Raw genomic sequence first — 21,582 nt, 5'->3', positions numbered from 1 at the left:
TTCTGCCAACAGCACGTAGTTGTGTTACTTGTGCCGTAACAGGATGGCTTTGCCTAGGGCGCGAGTCGAAATTTAAAGATACAGTGCTTTTCCTCCCCGAACAGCAGAATGTTTCCCATTACTTCCACTACATGAATTGTAGAGGGTTTTCGTTTACTAATTTCACAGAATACAATCTAATTTTTAAAACAGCCCCTTGTTAAAAAACACCAATGTATTTTGCCTTCCACAAGTCTATATATTTTTAATTATGTTGGTTAGATTAAGCGTAAACAATGTTTGTACTTTAAAGCAAACGTGCAGAACAAACAACAGAATTAGGGACACACAGATATCTTAGCTGGGAAACACAAAGTAATCCAGTCCACTTGCCTATGAAACACAGTCTGCAGGGCCCACATCCTCACATGTGCCAGCGTGTCCCATCTGCTCCAGCTGTTCCCTCCCCTTTCCCAACACCTGCCGGCACAGTCCCTGCTCTCCCTTGCACTGGTAGGAACAACCATTCCATGGGAACTCAGACATGCTCCTGAGAAATTGCTTGTTTTGAGCATTTGTGACACTTATCAACAATTCTGTGTTAGGGAGATTTTCCACATCCTAAAAATGTGGCCAGAAAGATTAAAGCAGACTCCTCTCTCATGAAGTATGCATCATGGTGCGATAACACACTGCCATATGCTGAGCTGAATAACTGTTTTTTGAAGGTACATAATTTCAAGACTATTTTTCCTTTTTAAATGAAGTAAGAATCTTCAAAGGTTCTGGTAATCTCTTGTTTACAAAGGTGGCTGTTCAGAAATGGAGTGGGAACAGTGTTGTGGAAATGGCTGTTAATCCTCCAATAAAAATTTAAAATCATTAAAAACTTTTTTATTGAGGCACAACCCATTGAATCCTACACCAGTAGAGTCAGAGGAATTTATTTTCTATTGTTCCCAATGTTAAGGCCAAACCTATGCCAACCAAATCTATCATATAAAAATGCATACACACTGGTCCAGCAGTGTATTGACTTTTGCTGCAAAATCAAGTCAATAAATCAATGTGCATTAACTATGTTGTTAGATAAGGCAAGCTGAAGAACAGAATGCTATTTTAATTATGAATATTACTATTAATTACCATTATTTGTGATTAATTAGCAGTACAGAAATGAGCAGATGAAAGCTCGAAGGACCTGCAGTGAAATCATGCCGAAGCTTGATATGTGGATGGAGGGTCTTTTTCATACCGCCTCCCAAAGAGTGTTACAGTCAAAACTGGCTTTGATGTAATATTCCGATTTATCAGATGTCCATCAGCCAGCACCTGGGTATGAAAAAGCAAAATCAGCAGGAGCATCATCAAAGCAGTACTCTTGTATGGCAAACACAAAATCATATATTCAGTAATGTTGATCTAGTCAAAAGAGCTCCCATCTCAATTGGAGCTAGCAGGAAGGCTGAGAAAACTACATTTCTGTCTTGAGGCAGATCTGGTTCTAGAGGATTTGGGGGAACAGGGCAGAGGAGAATTGGCAAGGTGGATTTACTGTTGGAATACAACCAGGAAAATCAGGCAGAAATAAAGCTGCCTTGAACTCAAGGCTGAGGAGAGAGGACTCTGGTAACAACTAAGTTGCTCTTGTAGTGGCTTTTTGACCACTGATGTCTGACAAATCACAAGTGTCCCGTTACATCGAACTCTCAATTCTGCAGCAGATGCACACAAAATTGGTGCTTGAGTTCTAGCATCTGCTCAGCAATAATATGCAATGAAAGCCAACAAAGAAAATGTGACACTCAAAGTCTCCAACCCAGAACTATTTGCAGAACTCACAAGAACTTTTATCAGAGTTAGGGTTCCATCTAGTGGAGAAAATGAAGTTTGGGGCTTTTACATGGCAAAAATACCAATAAAACACCAGAGCAGAAGATGAAGAATAACACTCATAAACTCCCAGGACTGATTATTTAACAAAGACTAAAGGTGCTGTATCAACTTAAGAATTTCCAAATTCTTACATGGCACATTTTTATTTCCTTTATACCAAGAACTTTACACGTTCTCATGTCCTAGGCCTGTTGACATGAGTATGCATCCTTAAAGCTGATGGGAATTTCTGCTCAGGTCAGCTGCACTACACAGATACAGATGTTGCCCATGAGAACGTGGATCAATTAGAGCACTGTCACATCACCTGTCACATCTAAAGTGGAGTTGTGTGTATTTGCTGAAAGGAAGTTGACCCCCATTCCCAAGGCTCACACTGAGTGAAACTGGACAGCTGACATCAGTGGAAGGGTGTTCACCCAAGCAGTAAGGAACAGAATGGTGTCAATCTGAAATCTGCTTGCCAAGACCACATCTGGGTCAAGGTAGAGTATGTCTGCAGAAGTGAAAATACCAAAGTAGCCAATGGGCGTATTGAAAGTCAGAAATCCTGGATCCTCGGGGTAATTAAATGGTTTCTCTGTCACAGAAAGGTTGCACAGCTCATGGAAAAGAAAAAAAATTCGAGAAAAGAAATTATTAGAAAATATCTTGCATCCAGCTCTAGTCCTCTCAGTTCCTTCTCACCTGGCTCATCATCAGCACTGGCATGGTCAGCATTTCCTAGTAAGCTGAGGCATACATTCCTGGCTTCAGTATAGTCTAATGTCTGATACAAAATGGAAAGGAAGCTATTAACAAGATGTTCTATGGGGAAGCCTGCCCTTTGGTACCCTGAAGTTTCACAGCTCATTTGGCTACCAGAGTTTTTTTTTCTAGGCCAAAAGAGCTCTGACAGAGAAAGAAGTATTTCTTATGTAAAATCCAGGAACTATTCACAGAAGAAACCGACTGGAAGGTGGTAGGACAGACCACTTTGCTTATTTATGGTAAAAAAAGCCACAACAGAGAAGCCCTTCTAGAAGCCAGTTATGAGATCCATGATAAATAAAAGACTTTTGCCACAACCAAGGTCAAGAAGTCTAATGTGAGTTTGTCAGGAGTCTCCTTGTCTCAGTTCCCCTTGAATATCTTTAGCTGAGCATCTGGAAGAAGTGAGGAAATGTTGGGTTTTCTTCTCCACAGTAGCCCTAGAGTCCTTAGAGATTTGCTGTTGCAGAAGCAGTAAGTACAAACATTCTAGCTAACATTTATTAGCAAAATAAATCTCACAATCACCAAGCTGAGTCTTCATATATAATACAAACATGCATTTGTCTTTTGTGTATGTATATAAACGTATACACCAGATGCCAACGCTCCCCCAGGACTGAAGATCAGTTTTTATTGTGTACATATGGCAAATTTTCATTATTTTTGCATCTCATTTTCAGGCACTCTCAAGACAACACAAGGGCTGGTAGACAAGAAGTATCTTAGACTCTTGTTGTCTAAGAAAATGTAAAAAACTTAGGGAAAAAGTTTCTTTATTGAAAACAATATTGTGCTTGGTCCTTTTTAATTTCAAATTCTGTTTTTACAAGATAATGAATTTCCTTTTAAAAAGTACAGAAAATCATGGTAGCACAATAGTAGCTTTACCCAAGAATAACACACAGCACACACAAGCGTGGAAACCAGACATTTGAGAACACATCTTTTCACATACAGTGGTGCACTGTACATGGAACACAATTAAATAGGCTGACAGCTGAGTGTTACTCATCACTTAGGAGAACTTCCAAAAGAAAGGCAGTCAGTGTTTAGTGTTTCAAAACAGTAATGCCTGTACAATTAAACCACAACTGGTTGTTCACTAAGGGATCATGTCCCAGCTCCAGAATAATGAAGCACTGTTAAGGCCAGTCACCTCAATACTAGGTTAAACCACAACAGCAAACAGAGAATTGAAAGTATGTCTGGCTATGTTTCATTGCCCATTAGACGAGTCCTTTCTTCATTATCACCAGGAGGATTTTGCAGGCTGGAACTGGAACTGTTCGCATAAGGAAAATAACAGAAGAGGTAACACAGATTTTATATTCTCTAGATACTTCTATGTGATATCAACATAATATGCAAAGAAGCACATTACATGCAAGAACTACATGGATCACTGGATTTGGTTCCCTACTACTGCACTGTTCATTCCCATGATCATACAGTGGTTCAGATTGAAAGGGACCTTTAAATGTCAGCTAGTCCAGATACCCTGCCATGGGTACCATCTTAAACTAGACCAGGTTTCTCAGAGCCATGTCCACCCTGGGCCTGAATGTTTCCATGGATGAGACATCCACTACCTCTCTGGGCAACCTGGTCGAGTGTTTCACTATCCTCATTGTAAAAATTTTTTCCTCCTATCTAGTCTGAATCTACCTTCTTTTAGTTGTTGGTGAGGATACTAAACAGTACTGGTCCCAAGGCAAACCCCCGAGGGACACCACTCGTCACTAGTCTGTGTCTGGACATTGAGCCATTGACCACTGCTCTCTGCATGTGACCATCCAAACAATTCCAGCTCACAGACACCTTCCTGATGGAGGAACCATCAGAGGGTTTGCTCATTAATGCCACAGTCCTGCTGCTTGTATAGAATAGACACTGCCTGGTTTAGCTGTCCGTTTAGGTCAGTAGGGATTTAGGAAACCATACAGAAAAATTATTTAAGCAATGTTTTTATTGCTCATCTTATCATTCATTATCAGGTTGGTAGTGAGGAAAAAATGCAAGCACAGATTTCAAAGGTTTGCCTTATATGATTGCAAGCAAAATAAAGAATAAATATCTTAGCATACCTTTTCCTAGTTGCCTCAATGATATAAAATATTCCAGTTGCAAGGCCCTTTTGAGGAAACAGACAGTTACAATTGTAGTAATTGTAACAAACTTAGGCAATAGCTCATGACTGCAACAGATACATAAAAATGTGTAATTACTTACACTTAACAGTGGCCATCCTCCTTGGATAGCTGCGGCCCATTCAAAACCCAGTTCTTCATTTAGAAATCCTCCCAGAATTGGACCTACAAATGCCCTGCATCAAATCAAAATCAGGTATTGGCATCCCAAACATAAAGGATAACACCATATTCTCAGAAAACTGTTTCATTGGGTTTTGTGGCCTTCCTTCATAGACTCTCTCCTTTCACAACAAAGAGATTTTCTTCCATAGACCTAACTTTCCTAAAATCCACCATACGTATGAATTTGTTGTTTGCCAAGGCTCCAATAAATCTAATTATCTCCTCATCTGGAAACAGGATCCACATCAGAAAGCTGAATGCAGTCTTTTTCAGTAGAGAGACCCAATTAATGAACATGCTCTAAGAAAACATCTATGCTGATCAATTCTATCATAAGAGAAATCCCTCAAAACAAAAAGTTTCTAAACTTCAAGACAAAGGTGTGATGAATATAAGCAGGTGGGGAGGCACAGCGTGACAGACACAGTCACTGCAATGTTCAGCTGTGTTTAACTGCTCTGCACTTTATGCCTGTCTAAAAATGCAGGTTATAAATGTTGTGCAGCTGCTGTCTCTTTAAAAAGGTTTTATATGACTATATGGTCTCCCATGACAGAAAGAGACAAAACTGTGTAAAACTAGAGACACTTCCTGGAAGCAAGTTACATTATAAAACCAGGCTTAATAGCAGCATAAACCTGGGGTTTGCTAACTTTATCCTACCTGTGTCTGTACTAAACCCTATACCAAATAAACAGGACTGCTAGATCTTAAAAAAAAAAAAAGTGGTGCAAATTTGTGCCACTGAAACATACCTGCAGCCACAGAGGACTGCAAGGACAGATAAAAATATCCTGCAAAGTGACTGCCAACAGGGGCACTCAGTCACTTCCCTGAGTGACAGCTCTGAGGGGCCACTCAGCCAGCAGCACCTTTCACTTACTTCTGGGATGATGACCCTGACTATATAGAGTTATAGAATTACAGACACACTCTGCTGAGCTATACAAGCATAAATCTTAAAGAATTTCTGTGGCTTAAAAAGAAGATTCTAACTTAAGCTATCAAAGACAAAAGGAGGAAATGTGGAAAAATGGAAAAAGGAAAACAGAATTAGTCAGGAGCAGACATCTAGCTCACTCCACCTGGGTGGACTTAGCTTTGTAAAAAATTAAGGTCCACATCTCTCTCTCCTGAGCATTAGATATTTTAGTGAAAGGAAAAATGACCATACAAAAGTCCAAGCAAACATCCACTTTAATCACTGCAGTTTTTTGATATGCAGAGCAATATGCTTCAAGAAAGAGAAGTTCAGAGCATTGTCAAAATAAAAGTTTTACCTTTTGTTAAAGCTTTTTGTAAAAAGCTTTAACATGCCTACCAGGCACCTGTCAAGCAAGAAGCTTTTGAACCAAGGTCCACACAGCAACAATCAGGTTTCCATGTGACAGTAGTGTGGAACAGCTGAACTCTCATCGCTTACAAAAAGGGGTACACTTACCCAAGGGACCACATGGCATTGAAGAGCCCAGACACCAGTCCCAGAAGACTCAGACCTTCTTCAAATCCATTCTCACTGCAGAGAGACAGACAGTCTGTAGACTGAGACACAAGTAGACTCCCTATAGACTTTTTCCCCTCCTTTTAATTTGCACACCACATAAATAGTTAACAAGCACAAGTGTACAGTACAATTTCTGTTCACCCAGTACTTTCTTCTTTACTGCCCCTCTGAAGGATTGCAGTGCCATTCCTCATCACTGTTTTCTTCCAAGATCACACCATCATACCAATTTCCCACGTTTCATATGGCAAGTGTGAAACTGTGACAGGTGGCTTTTTAGAAGCAAAGACCTTGTTCCAAAAGGAACATACTAATAAGAATAAATCAAGACCCTTCTAGGTCATTACTGAGGTACACAAAGTTATACGGAGAGGGTAATGACTGGGGTGCTCAGTCAGAAAAAAACTAAGACAATAGAGCAGTGGAAAATTTAAGTGTTACTATCTGCCTTTGCCTCAAAAAGGGGCAAAAAAGTCACACTTTATATTCACCCCTGAAAAACAGTTGCAGATTCCTAGCATCAGTAACATGAAAGAAGGGTTGGACTGAGTTACTTACTACGCACATTGCAGGATCTCTGGAAACACTGGGATAGCACTCATGCCAAGGGAAAAGCCAATCAAAACCAAGACTAGCACAAACATCCACAGCTGACTGAAAGAGAGGCATTTACAAGAAGTTAGCTGCTGAAGACTCTTTTCAGTAAGGACTCTATTTGACTGAAGGCTGTTGTATTAGCTCTCCCTGACTGATCAGCAAACTATGTGTCTTGAAGCCAATACTAATATTGAAAAATCCAGTTCTATGCTTTAAAAAAAAGACTTTGTAAAAGAATATGAAAAACTTGTGCTCAACCTATATATTTTCTTATCAAAAGCAGCTCATTTTATGATGTGCATACAAGGAGGAGTTAGATAGATGAGGTTAACTGAGCAATGACTGTGTGCAAGCACCAGACTTGTTTTGTTGCAGAAGTGAAGGATTTTGAAGTTTAAATTTTGTAGCCTAATATATTACAACCAAATAGACTTAGCTAAAGAATTTTGAAGACTTTACTAATTTATTTTTCTCCCCAGCTCAAATCTATGATCTAAATTTGGAACCGCACCAGTTACAAACCAATGATATTTAAAAATTAGCAACCTAGGAGGAGTTCTATGCATTAACAAGCCTATTACTTTAACACAGAATCTAACCTGGGACAAAAAGATTGTGTAGTTGTTTTGTCACAGTGTTTTGCTGTGAATTAACTTGAGAAATATGACACTACAGCATTCAGGTACAAGAGACATAGTCTTTGCTAGTGAAAACAAAGGTATAACCTGTCACTTTTCTCAGCAGGCTATGTACTGAGAGAAGTAAAATCAGTACTGCTGCACAGCCATGCAAATAAACCCCATAGTTTAAAAACACTGATGAAACAGAAAAATTTGGAAAATAAGACAAAACAAGAACTTTGTTTTGCTGAACAGGAAATGCCACAAAACTGTGAGGGAAGGAAAATAAAAAGCAACATTCTTCCTACCAAACACATTAACATGAACACAGTAACACTAAAAAGCAAAAGAAAAGGATATACTTAATGAAGCTGTAAAATCTCTGTTTTCAGATGATTTCACCGCTTTATATTCACAGTCTCATGCTACAACATCAAAAAACAACCATGTTTCATGGTCAAAAGTGGAAATTAAAAATCTGTTTCATGGTCAGAGCTGCTAATTACAGACTTACGGGCATACATGACTATGGCTGAAAATATCACATAATGGGACAGGTTCAGGTAGAGGCAGTACCTTTCAATGTGCAGTACAGGAGCAGGTCCTAGCATGAAAAGGCACACTGCTGTCATTAAGTCTCCAAATATCAGCAGCCACTTCCTGATGTACTGTGTAAGAAAAGGAAAAGCTATGCAATTTAAAACTGGGAATCTGTCATGTACACCAAAAACCAACAAATTCTTGTTTCCTCACTCCAGATGCAATCACTGGCAGCAGTGGCTTAGTACAGAGATTTCAGGATACTGAGCAATGATCCTTCTTGGTTAGCAAAGTATTTTAGGTATTAGGCTTCTTTAATATAAGAAACACCCTGTATCATTTTATGATGATCTTTAAGTTCCTTCCAACCCAGGCCATTCTGTGATTCTATGTAATTCTCATGTGACACTAGTTTGCATCAGGAAAAAAGTATCAGAAAATTGTCACTGTCTTTCAGGCATAGTATTCAAAGTTTAGGTTCCCTTCATCAATTAGCACTGGCTGTCAAAAAGGCAGTTTTAGGTCTATCACTGTCAAAGTCTCTTTCTATGGTGCTGTTAAAGGACCAGGTTAAAGGATAGGCAGCCCACTGTGCTGATCTAATTTGAATATTACACTTTTAAAGAAATAAAATCAATACAGCTAACCAGAACATCTTTACTCCTCTTCTCAAAAACTAATAAAATTAGATGTGGTTAAAAGCATGGATAACTGGGACATATTTTCCTACTCTCTATTCCATATTGCTTTGAAAAAGATTGTGCTTAGTCCATTAGAAAAGCTCAGCACACTTCAGCTGCTTGTCTGATTTCCTTTACTGACTTGGACATTCTTAAATTACCCCGGATCTTGCAAAAGAGACCTCCCACATGGCAGTAACGGGTGATGTGCAAGGTCTTGAAAGGCAGACCCCTTTACAAGACCAGGCCTAGATCCTTTGTTTCATCCACTGCTCCCCACGTTTAAGCAAATGCACAGAGTGCTTTAGTCACCCTGCACACATAGCAGGGTAGGACTCACCGGCAGTTTGTCGCTTACAAGTCCAAGGAGGGGAGAAGACAGGGAGTACGAGAGTGCCAAACCAAGGAACACCAAGCCCACATAACCAGCTGGGAGTGTGAACTATGGAAAGGAAGATCAATAAAACAAAAACCATATATGCTATGTTCATTGAAGGACAATCCAAGAATTACATATTAAGTCAAAATACTGAAATGTGCAATTTTAAGTATTTTACTGATACCCTGCTGAGGTTTTTCATATATTTGAAATCATCCACAGAGCTTCCGTTTCATTGCTTTCACCAACACTTTTTAAGCATTGAGTGGTGGAGATACCTGTATTCATATAAAGCCTAAATAACTGTATTCATATAAAGCCTAAATAATGTCAGGAGGAAACATTATGCGATGTCCCCTAAACCAGCACACTGGATTCTAATGTTACAATCTGACACACTTAAAACAGACACTTCAGATACTGAAATTTCAATGATTTAGTCTCTACCTCTCCAATCTTTAGTTTAGTTGCATTAGAAAAAGTAAGTACTGTTTTCATCCATTGTTAATCAGCACAGCTTAAAAGTAAGTAGTGCCATAAAACTCAACTCCAACTTTTCAACCGTAAGATGATTTTATGAGAAGGAATAACATGTTTTTTGCTGACATCCTGAGGCCCACATTTTCCTAATACAGACACATATTCTGCATTGAAACAAAACGTGTAACGAATCAAAAGCACCTTAGTTTCTCAAATAAGTGCCTTAACTAAGAGTTAGAAGGTATTCCAAGATGTTTCATGTGATATAGACTACATAAATATTCACTATTTCCTTGTCATATGCAAATACATGATAATAACTCTAATTTAGTGGTTAGAATACCAGCCAAGAGGGCCACAGCCCTTTCACAGTAAGTATCAGCGAGTACAGAGCAGAGAGAAAGCAGAAGAGCCATAGAAACACACAGACTCTACAGTGGGATAATTTCAGATCCCTCCTGGGGGATGAAAGATGTACATTCACATCTCCACTGATGAAAGAAGTTAGCATCAAGTCCCCTCCACCCTGGACAAGTGCTCAAAGAACAGACTAGGCAGACAAAAAGTAGCAGAGACATCTGTGAAACATTACTCCTTGGAAAAACAATTCGTAAATAAAGCCCTCAAAGACAATTGCTTAATTTTACCTAGGAACAGAATCTTAAAGGGGTTCACATCAAGAGATGTAACTCTCTTAGAAAGTCATGTCAATGACTGCAGCAGCTTTCAAGAATTTGATTTCAGCAAGGAAGGAAAAAATCCCTATTTACAAAAGCAGTTTCTATGCCCTATTCAGAGACAGTACTTTGGAGCTGAAAGACATTTAAGCAGAGAAAGCCCACTTTAAAAGATACACTTCTTCATTCTCAAAGTTATCAAGACCCATCAGGAGGAGATGGTGCAATAGATATTGACTTATCAGTACTGTGTAAATCAAGTTATTTGGAATTCATACAACTAACAGTTAACTAAAGCAGTGTTAATTAGATGAAGCTCAATTTTGTTAAGGATATTTACATTTATAGCTAGTTACTCACTATTTATTAAGTCAAGACTTCACTGCATGTTAGCAGGACTTACCTTCTTTAGGATAAATAGAGATATTGTGGGATCAAAAAAACCCAAGCATGCACTTAGAGAAAATATAGTGAGACAGAGTATTAGGACTTTTGGCAGAAGAATGAGCTTCCAAAATGATTCCTTCCTAGGAGTTGAATCTGTTTCAATAGAAGAGGGGGGGAAACTTCATTATTTTCAGCAGCATAAGCTCATGATTGATCTTCTTGCTTTAGATAAGAAATAGTATTTCCTTTTTTTTAGTTTTCTTACTCCAGTTGCACAACAGATGAAAGTCAATAGTTGATTATTATGGGCTATATTATTTTTATAGTAAAAACTAAAATTCAACAGGTGAAGAAGAAAAGCATTCAATTTAGATTCCAACACTGCAAATCCCCAACTTGAAAAGAACTAAAGCATGTATTACTCCAATTATGTGAAAAAAGTACTTGCGTCTCTGCTAGCAGTTATACAATGAAATCTTCGTGGATATGTCTCAGCTTGATTCTTGAACACATATATGAACAATTCATATCTCATAAAAGAAACATGCTTTGAGAGTAAGATTGCTATTTATCAACTGAGATCTATCCAAGTTTTTAAACAACTAATTGAACTCCAACATGTTCAATTTGTACTCCAGGAAACTTTTTCAGATGTCATGATTATGTGGGAATTTTAAGTCAGGCCCTCTTCCTGACGGTGATTCTCCTATAATACCTGAATGTGGTCTCAAAGTATACAAAGAACTGAAATTTCAGGCATTAGGATCCACCAGCTCAGAGCTAACATTTATGAAACATATTTACAAACTGGCAGCAATATCATGACAATTTCAGAGCTTGGGGAGGTCAGGGGAAACTCAGCAGTAGCAACACACGGTTAATAATTTTAAGTTTCTTCAAAAGGCCAATATACTTGAAGCTATTCTCCATGGGTTTTGTATTAAAGGATAAAAAAAATTAAAGAAGCATTTCAAAGTTACAAACTTTTTTTTTCCTCTAAAACAGAGTAACAGAACTGTAACCTTACAGTTGCATGAGGACTTAGATTTAAGCTAGTTTTCTCTCCAAGCAGGATCATCTAAAATTTAATAAATTTATATGACCTCCAGCACTTCATTAAATCCCTCCTTTATTAGCTTTAACATTCTTTCATGTTTATCAGATCCTGCACTGTTCAGTACAAATAAACACTTTTTTTTTCCTCCCTTTAATTAGTTTTCCCCTCCACTGTTAACTCCTCAAACATGTTGAGTTCTCCTGTTTTAGGCAAAATCTGTCTCCAGCTTTTCTTCAACTAGCTGCAATGACAAACCTACAGGAAGCAGACACAACTGATCCTTTACAAGCCCTAAATCTAAGACAAAAGAAAACAAAAATATATCTCAGTTCACTTCCATACAAAGTTCCTACTGTTTGCAGAAATGGGCATGAGGAGTTGTGTTAATTCCAGGCCATCTTATGAATTTAGGTTAACATTAAACATGGGCCTCATCAAGATGATAAGCTAATTCAACTGGGGTTTTGCCTTCTGACTTGGATCAGACTCCAGAAGCTGAAACTTTTTTAAAGACACTTAAGTACATGAGAAGTTAAGGTGAATGAAGGAAGCAGGTAGAAGGATGCTTACCATATCTTGGCAATATGCACATATTCACAGGCACCAAAGTCAGCACTATGCATCCCAGCGTGATGAAAGGGACCTCATAACCAAATGATTGATACAAAAAGCCACCCAAAGGTGGGCCCAGCACCAGTCCGAGTCCTGAAAAAATTTCAAGGCTGCCCTAAAGCATGAAAAAGCAGAAATTAAGTCAGTATGTTGAGAAAATACAATGCAACAATACAAAGCAAGCCATGTGTCTGAGGAGCAGTACCACATATCCAGGGTAGTGAAAAACAAGACAATGCATTGCCAGGACAAGACCTAGAAGTGACCTTTACAGGGATAGCAAAGGGAATTCCACAGTTACGTGTGTGACAGCCATGACCTCTTTTGCTTCACTACAGGCAACCACCTGTACTGGTTCCTGTACAGCACTCACAACTCTGCTGTCACCTAAGAGATCTCAGTCTTGAGGCAAGGCAAATGCTCCAGTAGCAGAAACCATCCACAGGACAGCTCAGGCTGAAGGGATCACCTCTCCCACCTGCCATTACACTCCAGCCTGAGGGAAAGGAGCTAAACAAACCCACTCAGATGGGTCATTATCTCATGGGATGAAGCATATGTGCCAAGGTAAAGTTTTTACTCCATAAACTGTTTGGACTCACTCCCTAGTGGTAGGAAAAAATAATGAAACTGCAATGGGGACAACCCAGATTGTTTTGGATAGAATTTATTAATGTGGTATGTTTTATAAGATACTAATTTGTAAAAGGACAGTAATACAGATACATCTTGTGCTACAACGTCATAGTCACCACTGTCAACATCTGCCTCTACACTTGATTAATCAATGCTTAGACCACCAGGAAGAGCTGGTGGTAATAACTGCTTACAGATAAAAGTTTTGGTAACTTCCAGAACCCAGAAAGATACTCCAGGGAATAATCCTCATCTTTAATTTTACTGATACAAGTCAGAGTAGTCAAATGTCCTGAAAACAGTCAGAGTCAGCAAAAGCCAAGTTCTTTATCCTAGGTCAGTCTAGGGTTGCAACCTTTTGCTTTCCTAGCAAAGAAAATAACTAGGCATGGCCATTAATATCACTGCATCCAGATGATGCTTTCACTTTTTCACAGCCAGAAAAAACACTTGATTTGTGAGACTTAGGTTCAAATAATTTACATGATTTGGGGCTGTACATCATTTAGCCCTTCTAAGTTAATGAAGAGGGGAGGGCATGGGGGGGAAGCTGAGACATTGCAGTAGTACAGATCAGAGGATAAGATAAACCTGATACAGTAAAGAAGTGAGATTGCTTATGTTCTGAAGTCCACTCCTCCTCCCTCCACAGAGGGATCATGTTGACAGATGCTCAACTTCCCACTCCAACAAGGCTAGTAACTTCCCCATATACCCTCTAGGGTACCCAACAAGTAAAAGGAAGGCTGAAAACTTGTACCAAAATGGTAAGGAGATCAAAGGTGCTTTTCAGGATCTAGCACTATCAAGAAGGACAATACAGAGCACTATAAAAGCCTCATCCACTCCTTCAGGCTTCAATTTTACCCTAGAGTGCACCTTGCTCAAAAAATCAGCTTTCTTCTGCCTCCTGCCTCAGAGCTCACAGAAACAAGAACTCTCTACCATGCCCATTTAAGGACACTAAATCTACATGAACAAATATGAAGAGGTTTTATTCTCACGCAGAGCAAGACACTAGAGTACACAATATGGTAAAAAGACAAACATTTAGAAGTCATCTAGAAGTCATCCTCTTTTTATAGCACCCTTTCTAGATTTTAAACAAAGGTAGGTACCAAGCCACAGCTGTGTAGCATTTCTGCTTCTGGTCTTGAGATGACCTTCACCACCACATATCATTTTCAGCCATGGTTACTGTGCTGCCATAACGGAAATTCTTTTCTTTATAATTCTGATTATAAAGTGGGTAACTAAGTCCCTTGAAGTCAACATTACTTTACTTACCTATTTAAATTATGTTTTGAAATTTGCAAACAGGAAACCTTAACCTTATTGACTGAATAAATCCAAAACATGATTACAATATATAAATTGCTCCAATGAAAAGGTCAGCTAATCACTGCTGATACAACTTAGTAGGTTTCTTTCTAGTTATAAAGACATGTTCTTATAGATATATATTTACAGAAGTAATTAAACAGATTAACAAAATATTAATAAAAGCAGAAACTTTTCTATTTTTATTTAATATTCTAAAATAAGTTCTCAACATTTGGTCACTCATTAATATTTAACCCAGTTATTTCTGACAGAATGTATTTGACCGAAAACCAGAATGTATTGAAGAATAGACAGCAAAAGCAGTATTTTATTAAACAAAAAACTTTTCTTTAACACCTTAAAACCCCAACTGAAAAAGCACAATATCTCTGTTTGAAATGAATTGTTGATAATCAGAAATACTGCCTCCAGATTTCAATAAATTCTAGCTCTCATCTTTTCATACATAACTTTTATCAACAGATGAGAAAAATTAAGCCAAAATGGTTTCAGTTTTGCATCTTTCAGTCATTGAAATCAAAACCATTTGAATTAATTTACCATTTTTTTAATCAATTCACATGGATCCTTACCATCCAGGTAGAAGTAGTCATTAAAACCTGTACTAGTATTTTATTAGTATTTTGTCTTGATTTTCACTGAAGAGATAACTACTGCCACTAATGGTCAGCTGTCTTCAAAGCACAAGCAACTAATATATACTGCTTAATTTACATCTAACCAGAGTTATGCTAAGGTCTAAACTTGTACTAGGATTGTGATTCTAGATTACAAACAAAACATTATATAATGATTTCAAATAAGCCTGCATACAAGACAACAATTTTTTTCCTGATTTTAGGCTGCCCACTGGCAATTTGTCATATTTCTGGAACTCAGCTGTAACACTGCTTTCTGAACTTACCAGGACAGTAGCTATATTAGTGGGAAATGCCTTTGCAAGGATTGAGAACGACGCTGTAATTGCTGCTGCAAAGCTTATTGCATCCATTGCTCTTACTAAAAAGCAGAAACCAATGAACATTGGTCCACTTCGCACTTTGTCGAGCATTCTGGAAAAGAAAAATCCCAGCATTAAATTGGATCTCTCTCAGGATGGAAGAAGCCATCTACTGAAGGCCCTAGAGCAGCATTTCTTGCTCATTAAAAGACACAGTTACAAGACACTCACTGCTTTCTATTACCACTTATCTTTGAACCACATCAGTGAAATTATTCAAACTCTACCAAACTATTTCTGGCAGCTTTCTCCTTTTCCCCTTTACTTGCAGTGAATAGAGCATGAAAACCCTAACCTGTGAAAAACTCCAATGCCACCTCTGTTGTATTCCATAGCTTTTCCAAGCACCTGTGCAAGAAGTCTGATGCAATGTGTTAGAATTAACTAATAAGAGATTCCTTCATTGCTAATAAAAGATTTCTTTTTTTCTAAAATTAGTGACTTAGCATCTTGACCTGACAGGCTAAGCTTCCCGTTTAAGCCAAATATTTTTAAGGAAAGAATAATGAAAACATTATGCAGAAATAGTTTTCTTATTGCTGCACGTTTGACAGGCTTCTTGCTGTCTGTGAACTAATATTTAAAAATTCAGAACCTACCTCTTCTAACTTCAAAGTAGTAAACAGAGTCTGAAACCTAGTGAAAGGGAGAAGTGTTCATTCTGCTTTACAAGAGGTAATAAAAATTAAAGATGTAAGAAGTTAGATGACCTAACCAACACACAAAAGATGCCCAAGAGTTTCTAATTTTGTGTCCATCTTTTCATATGGATGAAAACAATCAGAAGATAAATGCAACAAAACCAAGCAACAGAAATTACTTACCCAAACAGAATGGTCACACATCCTGAAACAAACATCCCTGACACAAACATGAATTTTGCTCCAATTTGTGAAAGCTGTAAATTAAATACCAGTTTTAGATGTTAGTATTTCAAGAAAGATCAAAAATTTTCAATATAAGTTATGGTTAAGAAATAAAAAAAAAAAGGGAACTTTATAGCACCTGTAACTAAAAGATTGGGAAACACTGCTTCTGCTGTGTGCCTTCATTCAATAATGAACCTAAAAATACTCTGAATGGTTAAGTGCCTTAACCCAGTTTTAGAAAGGTAAGACAATGCTGCAGTTAACTATTTCACAGCAGCATGCTGCAGCTTCTGCAGAGCTGCAGGTTACAGCAGCACTCCTCACTAAAAACAAGCAGAAAGTTTGTTACCAAACCTTCCCTGCAGCACTATCAGTGACTGAGGCAAGGTCAGCAATACCCAACATATATCTGGCTAGTCAGAGTCAATGCAAGCTGATTTTAAAGCAAATTTATGACAACCCTCAACAGCACAAAGCTTTGGCATGGGAAGTATGGTACTTTCAGGCCTCCCCATTCATCACCAGGAAGGACCCCACCTTCCTTCATTTCAGATTCTCTCATCAGAGTGAAGGATGACAGGAGGCATGCCATAAAGCAAACTCAATCCTGCAACAAAGTACAGCTGAGCTTCAAATTCCATGCTGCAACTTCCCCTAAGGACAGTAGGTATTTCAGGCCACTTTTTTGTTCAGGCCTGAACAAAGTCCCTGCCTTTCAGTCATTATTACTAAAGCCCGTATTTTGCTGAGTCTCACCGAAACCCTCAGGATCTCTGATTGCTGCACTGTCCAGGTCTGTTGATGCTCACTTCAGCTGTCTGCAGTGAGGACACGCTCACTCTCTTCCCTGTAAAGTACTTGGTGATGCTTGTGCCATAGCTGAATACCGCCACAGGCACCAAGATTTGGACTTAGTAATGGCACTTATGTGACACTTTATGAGCCACCTCAGCACCAGAGAAAAGCACTCACCACAAAGTCAACAAGGAGGCTGCCCAGTCAAAGACAGAGACTATTTTGAACTGCTGCTCTGCCGCACTCCAGCTTAGGGAATGATCCTGAGCAGCCCCAGCAAATAATGCATAGACAGCAGTACTGCAGCACATAAACAAACAAACATTTATATAATTTATTTGTGATTTCTTCAACATGAGAAAAATCCTGAATCTGCGGGAAAGCTCAAGTTATAAGAACTGGAGACATTTCTCCCATATTACTATCAAATGAAGTTGAAACTGAGTTAAGCAGCAGGAAGTCATAACAGGAGCAAATGTTAAAAAAAAAAAAAAAAAGACAACATACCAGAAAAGAAGAAGAGGTGTGGCTAACTAAAGAAAAAAACAAAGCAAAAACAAAACACCTTAATGTCACCAAAGGCAAACTGGATATATAAGTGCCACAAATAAAATGGGGGGATAGGAGAAAGTGGGTCATAGAAAGCAGAATTGATCATCAGATTACTCTAAAGCAAACAGAACAGTTAACCAGAGAAATGAAACAGTTACACGTCTGTTGCCCTATGCTACTCTCAGAAACAACAGAAAAGTACTGACAAGACTAAGATCACATTCAGACTGACTGGTCAGACTCCAGTTACTGCAGACAGAAAATTGCAGTAGCACTACTGAAAAGACGTCTCTTTTCTCGGGCTTGCAGAACTGCCTTCATGTACCAACCTGTGTCACCACAGAAAAAAGTTACAGTTCCAATTATACTTACATAATTTCCCAATATTAAAGAAGACAAGAAATTGAACAAAGCAAAACATCCAAAAATCAGGCCAACAATTGTGTTACTGGCACCTTTTTTTTCTGCCTGCAAAAAAGATCACAACCATTTAAAGACTCAGTCAAATTCTTGAGGTGAACAACATTCCTGCCTTGCATATTTAAATCTGTTTAATTGTCTATGAATACAGTTAGAAAGCAATTTCTTTTCTCAAAGGCAGTAGGGGCTCATAAGGTAACAACACAATTAAAAGACAGGTTGAACTTCTAATATGTCATCAAGGGAAAAGCAATGTTAATTTGTCAGTGAATGAAAGTGCTATTTGCTGAACAGGCAGCCAGACTATATAAAGGTGGCTTCAATTGGTGTGCAAGGGCACTAGCTACAAAACTTTGATCCCTTGCACAGTGAGAGGGCAGTAAATGGAGAGATCTGCTATCTTCAATGTGACATGCCACCCCATAACAAGCAACAGACAAGTTTTTACCTAATTAGCTGGCCAAATACACTCACTTGGGCACAGGCAGTACACAGGGATATGTAGAGAAAAATAATATTTCTTTGTAAATACTTGAGACAAAAAGAATATTTCTTTGTAAATACTTGGTAACAATTTGGTCATGAGAGAAATGGATGCAAAGGCAGCATGACCATCGTCTTCTTTGTTATATTCATTCAACATAAGCAGAGATTTTATTTTTTTTCCCCCTTCCTAGGCCAGGAAATGATGGCCCAGAATGAGTTAATAGAGGAAGCTATAAATAAACAGTCACTGAGAAGCTAGGGCACAGAAATGCAAGTCAGGACATCGGCAGAGTTTAATCTCAGCTCTACAAAACTACTATGCAACACTGAGCAAAATATTATTTCACTTCTCCAAGAATCCACTTTGACTTCTATCTCATCTCATCTCATAAATTTGCTGCCTCCTCTGCAGTCATAGGCAAGATTAATCCATGGACAAGATCCAGGTCACCATTTTATGCACTGCAGCTACACCAGCATCATGCTGTCACTGAATTCCCACAACTGAAAAGTCTTAACTCAGAGCTTACAGCCAGCCATAAATGTCCCACAGAGGTCATGATATTTCTGAAAGTTTCAACATGCAAAAAAGTAATGTAGAGAGTAGCTAAGTTGTGTGCTTACCTCTGAAGGGAAAAAGGGTCCCAGGATTGAGTAGCACATCATTGAACTGAAATTTATAGAAGCTGCTGCCACTATTGTAAAAAGCTGTTCTCTGGTAAGCCGTCTTGATTCCTCACCAACTGCTTCTGACACGCCATCATCTAAAAATACCAAATGAAAATGATAACAAAGTATTATAAGCTGACAGAGGGGAACAATTTACAAACCAGGTTGGAAAAATTAAAACCCGCACTAAACTGGTACCCTCCCGGCTCCGAGATCGGAGTCGAGCCGTGCTGCCTTTTACTCCGTGCAGGAGCGCAGACCTGGCCGCGGTGCAGGTGCCGGCAGCCGCCCCTCAGCCCGCCCCGGAGGCGCTGGGCTGCAGCCCGAGCTCCCCGCCGCGCTCCCGGCCTGGCCCCGGCGAGAGACCCGTCCGGCTCCCTGCGCTCCGGGCCCGGCCCGGCCCGGCGGCAGCCCGCGGGGGAGCCGCTCCCCCGCCCGGGCCCTGCCGGCGGAGGAACGCGAGGAGCCCCCGCCTCGCACCTGGGGGCTGCTCGCCGCCCGCCGCCCGGCTGCCCATGGGGCCGCAGCGGCGCCTCCGCCGCACGTGTGGCAGCGCCCGCGGGCTCAGCGAGCACCGGGGCCAGCGCCAGCCCGGCCGCCGGCACTGAGCATGCCCGGCCTGCGGGAGCGGCCGCCGCCCGCCGTGCCCGGAGCCGCCGCCGGGGCTGCCCGCACGGGCCGGGAGAGCGCCGGGCTTGCCACGGTCCCATGGCAACCTGCCCGCTGCCGGGGTACGCCGCACACCTGGCCCAGGGCACGCACACCTGGCCCAGGGCATCCACGATACACTGCTAAGACTGGTAGAGCGAGCAAGATCGCCGATTATTACACAGCCTACGACAGGTTGCAGGATTCATTACACAAGGGCTTAACGACAGCGTTCCCGCTAGAATTAATAGTTGTAAACTGGCCAGGAGTAAATTCAAGCTGGAGATGAGGAAGAGGTGGTATAATCACTGCATTTGGCACAAGGTCCTATCCACAGGGAGGCAAAGTGAGGAAGGAGATGAGGTGTGAGCCGAGGATAACTTCCAAACACAGTAAGAGATGTTCACCTGTTGCTTGGAGAGGAAAACGAGTAATCACCTCTTAAAATAACTATTTTAACCAAGCTATCAGTATTCCATCTAGTCACCAATTACAATATTAGAAAGGACATTTCAGAACAAACGTTGCCATGTATCTAACTTTAGAATCTCACACTTCACATGACAGGAAAAAACAGAACTACTTTCTTACCACAAGATTAGAAAACTTAAAAGCTATTTAGCAGCCACAAAGAAAACCAGCAACATGTTCCTTTGCTGGAGCCTGGTTTGAGAATATATTTTGTGTGGCATGTATTATGGCTATTGAAAAAGTACCTAAGAACTACCTTGACCTTTCCCTGTCTGCTTCTAGAAAAAGACATAACCATAAATCCTTTCCACAGATATTGCCTCTTCAGCAATGAGAAAGCAGCTTAACCCACCCCCCCCCAAAAAAAAAAGAAAAAAAAAAGGAAGAGGACTTGCAAGCATAATAACAAAACCATTATATATTCAAAGTATGACACACAAGTAGAGTGAATAAGAGAAACTTATAGAGAAAGAATAAAATTGTGGCAAGAGAATAAAGCATTCATTTTTGTGGCTGGAGATGCAGTCAGTTATCTTCAGGAGATGAAACAATTCTTACAACAACTACTTGCTCTTTCAAGTCTATACTCTTAACTCCACAGCTTCCAACTATTTTCAAACCCCAATTGTCCTTTCATTACTTTACATGAGTAACCCAAAAAAGCCTATAGAGTCAGAGTTCCACAAAGTCAGTGTGCACAGAAGGCTGAAGTGTGAGAAGCAGCAGTGATATATGACTCCAATAGTGAAACATGGCTATGAAGGTCCTTGCTTATGCACTGCTCATTATTGCCAAAAGAAACTTGTTAATAGAACATGTTGTTTAATCCTTCACATATTCTCAGTAAGCTTTCATTGTGGTTTAACACCAGCCAGCAACTCAGCCCTACACATCCTCTCATTCACTCCCTCCCAGTGGGATCAGGCAAAGAATCAGAAGAGCTAAAGTTAGAAAACCTATGCATTGAGACAAAGACAGTTTAACTGGTGAAGGAAGAGCCATGCATGAAAGCAAAGCAAAACAAGGAAATTCTTCACCAATTCCCACAGGCAGGCAGGTATTCAGCAATCTCAAGGAAAGCAGGGCTCCATCACATGTAACCATTACTTGGGAAGACAAATACCATCACTCCAAATGTCCCCCACTTTCTTCTTCTTCCCCTAGCTCTGCATATGGTGAGCATGACATCGTACAGTATGGGATATCCCTGTGGTAGTTG

The 21,582-nt window shown here is 39.7% G+C and overlaps 1 protein-coding gene across 1 annotated transcript; it reads right to left on the bottom strand.

Annotated features, from left to right (window-relative positions):
* Window positions 1–3,239: 3,239 nt before the first annotated feature.
* Window positions 3,240–19,854, bottom strand: SLC18B1 (solute carrier family 18 member B1). Its single transcript, XM_059842075.1, has 14 exons — window positions 19,725–19,854; window positions 19,200–19,339; window positions 18,042–18,137; window positions 16,278–16,351; window positions 15,358–15,505; window positions 12,432–12,588; window positions 10,821–10,957; window positions 9,222–9,323; window positions 8,238–8,329; window positions 7,003–7,098; window positions 6,382–6,456; window positions 4,858–4,951; window positions 4,713–4,759; window positions 3,240–3,910 (listed from the first exon to the last, which is right to left on the bottom strand). The coding sequence occupies exons 1-14, from the start codon at window positions 19,759–19,761 to the stop codon at window positions 3,838–3,840; spliced, it is 1,368 nt and encodes a 455-aa protein (XP_059698058.1). The 5' UTR covers window positions 19,762–19,854; the 3' UTR covers window positions 3,240–3,837.
* Between the last annotated feature and the right edge of the window lie 1,728 nt (window positions 19,855–21,582).

Source organism: Haemorhous mexicanus, chromosome 3 (genome assembly GCF_027477595.1).
Source record: "Haemorhous mexicanus isolate bHaeMex1 chromosome 3, bHaeMex1.pri, whole genome shotgun sequence".
NCBI lineage: Eukaryota > Metazoa > Chordata > Aves > Passeriformes > Fringillidae > Haemorhous > Haemorhous mexicanus.
The sequence above is the reverse complement of the archived record's forward strand: the minus strand, read 5'-3'. Positions and strand labels throughout refer to the sequence as shown.

Coding starts and splice junctions, on each gene's coding strand:
- SLC18B1 (XM_059842075.1), bottom strand. CDS start 19,761: ATGGGCAGCCGGGCGGCGGGCGGCGAGCAGCCCCCAG. Junction 18,138..19,199: donor GACCCTTTTTCCCTTCAGAG/GTAAGCACACAA, acceptor TCTTTTTTGCAG/GCAGAAAAAAAAGGTGCCAG. Junction 12,589..15,357: donor CTAATATAGCTACTGTCCTG/GTAAGTTCAGAA, acceptor TTCATGCTTTAG/GGCAGCCTTGAAATTTTTTC.